The 4,963-nt window shown below is 34.1% G+C and overlaps 1 protein-coding gene across 1 annotated transcript; it reads right to left on the minus strand.

Moving 5' to 3' along the window:
- Positions 1-575: 575 nt before the first annotated feature.
- Positions 576-3,152, minus strand: LOC111401395 (14-3-3-like protein B). The gene is made up of 4 exons (XM_023029111.1): positions 2,487-3,152; positions 1,667-1,789; positions 1,369-1,485; positions 576-878 (listed from the first exon to the last, which is right to left on the minus strand). The coding sequence occupies exons 1-4, from the start codon at positions 2,973-2,975 to the stop codon at positions 816-818; spliced, it is 792 nt and encodes a 263-aa protein (XP_022884879.1). The 5' UTR covers positions 2,976-3,152; the 3' UTR covers positions 576-815.
- Between the last annotated feature and the right edge of the window lie 1,811 nt (positions 3,153-4,963).

Genomic DNA, 4,963 nt, shown 5'->3' on the forward strand with positions numbered 1-4,963 from the left:
CTCAAAAAAAGTCAAATTAAGGGTAATTTAGACATTTGACAACAAGAAAGTGACATTTTTGTACAAATTGTATGCACATCAAAGTTTTTTGTGCATTTTCAAAAAAAGTGACATTTTGGTAAATTCCCCTATTTTGTATAGAGAATAGAGGAAGGTGTTGGAATCGATTGGTAGTCTGACATGGGCCCTCTGGTGGGAGAGAAATTCGATGTTGTTTGAAGGGAAAAGGAGAGACGGAGGAATTTTGGTGGAATCAGCATTTATGTACATCACATTGAGATTTCGGTCCAACTACAGTGAGAAGATGACTGAAATGTACGAGTGTCAGCTTAGAAAGGTCTGCCTGAGTATGAACTAAAATTTGGTTCAGTCTTACAAAATATTGCAATGCAAGAAGAGAGGATGGATGCGATTCTTTCCGTTTGATTTCTCGAGAAGGGGATGATGTAGCTTCACATGTTTTTTGTCCCAGTTAATTTAGGCTGGGTAGATTGATCCAGAAAATCTAATCGGGATGAAGGAATTTCAAAGAAAGCTTTTGATTTAGCCTCGAGCGAACTGTAATAACTCAGATGTTTAGATGAAAACTGAAAATAATCAAAACTTAAAATTAAACTCAAGGCCAAATGACTGAGCTATGGCATAATATTCAAGAGCAATCATGTGAATGGGACAGTATCTCCAAGAAGAAAAGCAAGAAAAGAAAATAATCGACTTCTCCTAATATTTAAAAAAATAATAATAAAAAATAAAAATAACCACCAGAGAAGCGAATCTTAAAATTTGAGTTTGCTGGCCAGCAAGTACCCCAACTCTCACTCTCCTTGTTGTTCATCATCGCGTTTAGGAGCTTCTTTGATATCATCAGTTCCATCATCCTACATTCAAATTCACATATTAATTATTATTTAGCACTAGCACGTCTCAATTTCTTGACTCATATTTGAAAACACCAACAGCTACACATGAAAATGGAAATGTGAAAAATATAAGGTCAGCATAGTCGATGATAGAAATTTTGTGCAAGTCATTGAACTTCATTTGTTTCAAGTTAATCGCCATCTTTTTTCACAATTTAATCACTTCGTCCATGTCTATTCACTTGACTAACAAAAATGTTAATGTGACATTCTAGAAGTTTTGGCAAATAACTAAATTGCTACATCATCTTTTTCATTAGTTTGACAAATTGACAAAATTGTAATAAAGTTTCGAGTTCAATAACCAACTTGAAACCAGATAAAATGTAATGACCAACATAAATTCTGCTAAAACTTTACTAAACGCCAATGAATTTAACTAGGTGGAAAGAAACTTAAACAAGAAGTTCCAAACATTGTATTGTAAGGAAGCAGATTTGATTAATACCTGCATGTCAGAGGTCCAGAGAGTCAGGTTATCGCGAAGAAGTTGCATAATCAAAGTGCTGTCTTTGTACGACTCCTCGCCTAGGGTATCCAACTGAGCAATTGCTTCGTCAAAGGCCTTGCCAACCCAGACAAGAAAATAAATATCACAAAAACTTGACATGTTAATATCATATACACAAATAAATGCAAGCCTGTTTTCCATAAAAAGAAAAACACGGTGGAACCATACCCAAATCTCAACTTCGGTAAACTAAATTTCCCCCAAATTCAGAACAGATACAAATTATCCGGCTTACCTGTTTAGCAAGACTACAAGCACGGTCAGGAGAGTTCAAAATTTCATAGTAGAACACGGAGAAGTTCAGAGCCAGCCCAAGTCGGATTGGGTGTGTTGGAGCAAGTTCTGCATTAGCAATGTCCTGCAAAAACATAACAGAGTAAGGCACAATCTTTATGACACAATGGTAAGTCATAAGCAGACATAATCTCAGCTCTAACATGTGATCCTAGATTACTGTTTACATGCAACAATAGTTGGCAAAGAAAAATCAAAATTTGGCCATTGTAAGATAATTTCAATAATCTCCAAAAGAAGAGATCTGAGTTGTTGAAAATTTTTGTACTTTCGATCAGGAAGGTTTTCATTCATTCAAATGTACTAACAAATTAACCGAAAGGCCCAAGGACAACAATCTCACTACAGACTAAAATTGCCAAACAAGTTTATCTTTTATCCCACAGCTAATTAAATGAGTCAAAAAACTCATCGGCAATGCCCGATCAAGTAAAGGTGATAGAATTGATCAATGTTACCTTAAATTGGTATAATTCTGTGAGGCATTATATCATTCATCTTACTTGCAATAATCAAACAAAAATCTCCAAAGTCAAAAGCACTAATTCACCGATTTCAGCACATCTTCATGGAGAAACACTAATTTTGGAGAAAATTATCACAAAATGGAAATTTTAATAGAAAATACTAGATTTGAAATGCCTATGGAAATCATATTGATTCATATAAGATTGCAACTTTACACGGAATCAAAACAAAAGTCAAATAAAACATTCAATTTGGAAAACGAGGAAAATATTTGAACAAAATAGAGAACAAACCTGAGCAGACTTGTAGGCAGAAAGGGTATTCTCCGCAGCATCTTTTCTTTCAGCACCAGTCAAAAACTCAGCCAAGTACCTATGATAATCCCCTTTCATTTTCAAATAAAAAACCTTGGAATCCCCAACAGAAGCCGAAGGAATCAGCGTGGAATCAAGCAATTTAAGAATTCCACCACAAATGTTCGAAAGTTCCGATTCAATCTTTGATCTGTACTCCTTAATAGTGCTCACACGGTCTTCATTCCCCCTCGACTCCTCCTTCTGCTCAATGGACGATATTATACGCCAGGACGCCCTCCGAGCCCCAATCACGTTCTTGTACGCCACAGAAAGCAGATTCCTCTCCTCAATGGTGAGTTCCTCGGACTCCGTTAACGAGGCCGACACTTTCTCCATGAATTCAACCATTTCCTCATAGCGCTCCGCCTGCTCGGCTAGTTTGGCCATGTAAACGTTCTCCTCACGCGCCGACACTGCGGCTGCCATGATTGTTATGTTTCTTTACCGGAAATTTGGAGTAGATTGCGAGATCTGTATAGTTTTTGGTGAGTTTCACGGGTTTGTGAAGAGATCTGCTGGATGGATTAGAAATATGAGGGGAGGGAATTTCGGATATTGTTACGAGTAGAATGTGAGATCGGTAAATGAGAAATCAAAGTGCTGCAAATTTGATGCATAAAAAACAAAATATTTTATGAATTATAGATTAAAAAATTTCAATTTTGACATACCTAAAGTGAATACATTATCTTGCTAAACAATCCGATTATATTACATATTATTATTGTTATGAAAATAATTTCGTATATGTTGATAATGATGATAATAAAACTAATGATAACAATAGTAATAATACAAAAGGAAAGAGTATAATTTTTGAAAACCTTACTATAAATCCTTGTACTTACCGAACATTCACATTCAAAGGTGGGAAATTTATTTTTGTTCAATATTTTACACACGGGCCCACTCTCATGTGAGTGAGAATTCAAAAATCTGACAAAAATTTTCTGTACTTGAAGAATTTTTGTAATTTTGAGGGATAGATCAATGATCAAATCTTGGGTTTACTTCTCAATGGTCATCAATTCAAGTCCCTTCAAAGTCACTGAGATGAGTACCCGACTGTAAATTTCAGAATCTCGTGAGATTAATCAAGGTACATGTAAGCTGATCCGAACACCCTCTGTCATAAATTTAAAAGAAAAATAAAAAATAAAAAAAGCAGTGCATTAGTATAATCGATGTCCGTTTTAGTAATTATACAATGATATAACAATAAATTCAAATTTATTTATCAAACATTAAAATATTGATCTTGAAATAAATAATAATTCTTAAACAAAAATTTGCAAAACAATAATTGATTCTTCCCGTTGCTACTTCTTTCTTTAACACAGCAAAAATTGATTCTGTTAAAAATACTAATGGTACCAAATCAAGCCTTAACTTTTATTTCCATTTTAACTATTAATGGAGAATTAAAAATAGATATAGAAATATAAATAAACTAAAATGGGTAATTTCATGTGTAGAGACTGTACTCAGTTCATACATATTTCAATTGGGTCACAGAAATTAAATTTAATTTCGAATTCGGTCTTTGAAATTTAATTAAGTTTTTTAATTTCATCACTTCCATTACATGCTATCTTCCAAATTGATGAAAATTTAATCAACCTTCATGCCTAATAAGTGTGTTTAAAATTCTTATTTAGGGCCCGTTTGGTAGAGATTTTGAGAATTGAGTTTTTGACCGTTAGAAGAAAAGTGGGGTCCACATGTGAGAGAAGAAGTCAAAAATTACGACTTGAATAGTAAAATAACGGTCAAAAAATCAATTTTTTGGGACAAAAAATCCCTACCAAACGGGGCCTTAGTCTTTTAAAGTTACGCATAAAGTGTTAATAAAAAAGCAGAGATTTTAAGCTTAATTGGAGAAAAAAATGGTGGAATTGAATACATACAAAAAATTGTGGACTTGAATAAAAGCCTTGGACAATTGATTGGATGATTTCATAAGTTTTGGGACAAAAGCTGATTAATTAAGAACCTTAGGGATCAACTCGAACGTTTTCAAAACCTGAAGGACCAAAAATAAAGAATTCAAAAGATGAAGGACTAAGGTGGGCAATGGTCATTGTGCATCAACCATCCTAGTGTCCATTGGTCACCAATGAATCACCGATCCATCATAATTGATTGGACTACACATACTCAAAATTTCAAACGCCAACATAATAATCAATATTCTCATAAAAACACAATTCAGAACGAGCAAAAATATCCCTATTTTCTCTCATCTCCTCTAAAAAAGATAGCGAGGTATACTACCTGGCAACGCCAAAGTTTATAAAGAGTCATAAATTGAATAGAGCTCAATCGCTTTTTAAGTTGTTGAACTTGTTCGTTTGATGCGAAGCATGTTACAAAGGGACTATTCAAGATTTCTTTGAAAATCTCTATGCTAGATG

Source organism: Olea europaea, chromosome 10, assembly GCF_002742605.1.
Source record: "Olea europaea var. sylvestris chromosome 10, O_europaea_v1, whole genome shotgun sequence".
In the NCBI taxonomy this organism is placed as follows: Eukaryota; Viridiplantae; Streptophyta; class Magnoliopsida; order Lamiales; family Oleaceae; genus Olea; species Olea europaea.

What these genes read in the sequence shown, in the direction of transcription:
- LOC111401395 (XM_023029111.1), bottom strand. Translation starts at nt 2,975, where the DNA reads ATGGCAGCCGCAGTGTCGGCGCGTGAGGAGAACGTTTACATGGCCAAA. An exon ending in CTGCCTACAAGTCTGCTCAG is followed by an intron (nt 1,790 to 2,486) that starts GTTTGTTCTCTA and finishes ATGTTTTTGCAG; the next exon opens with GACATTGCTAATGCAGAACT. An exon ending in CTTGTAGTCTTGCTAAACAG is followed by an intron (nt 1,486 to 1,666) that starts GTAAGCCGGATA and finishes TGGGTTGGCAAG; the next exon opens with GCCTTTGACGAAGCAATTGC.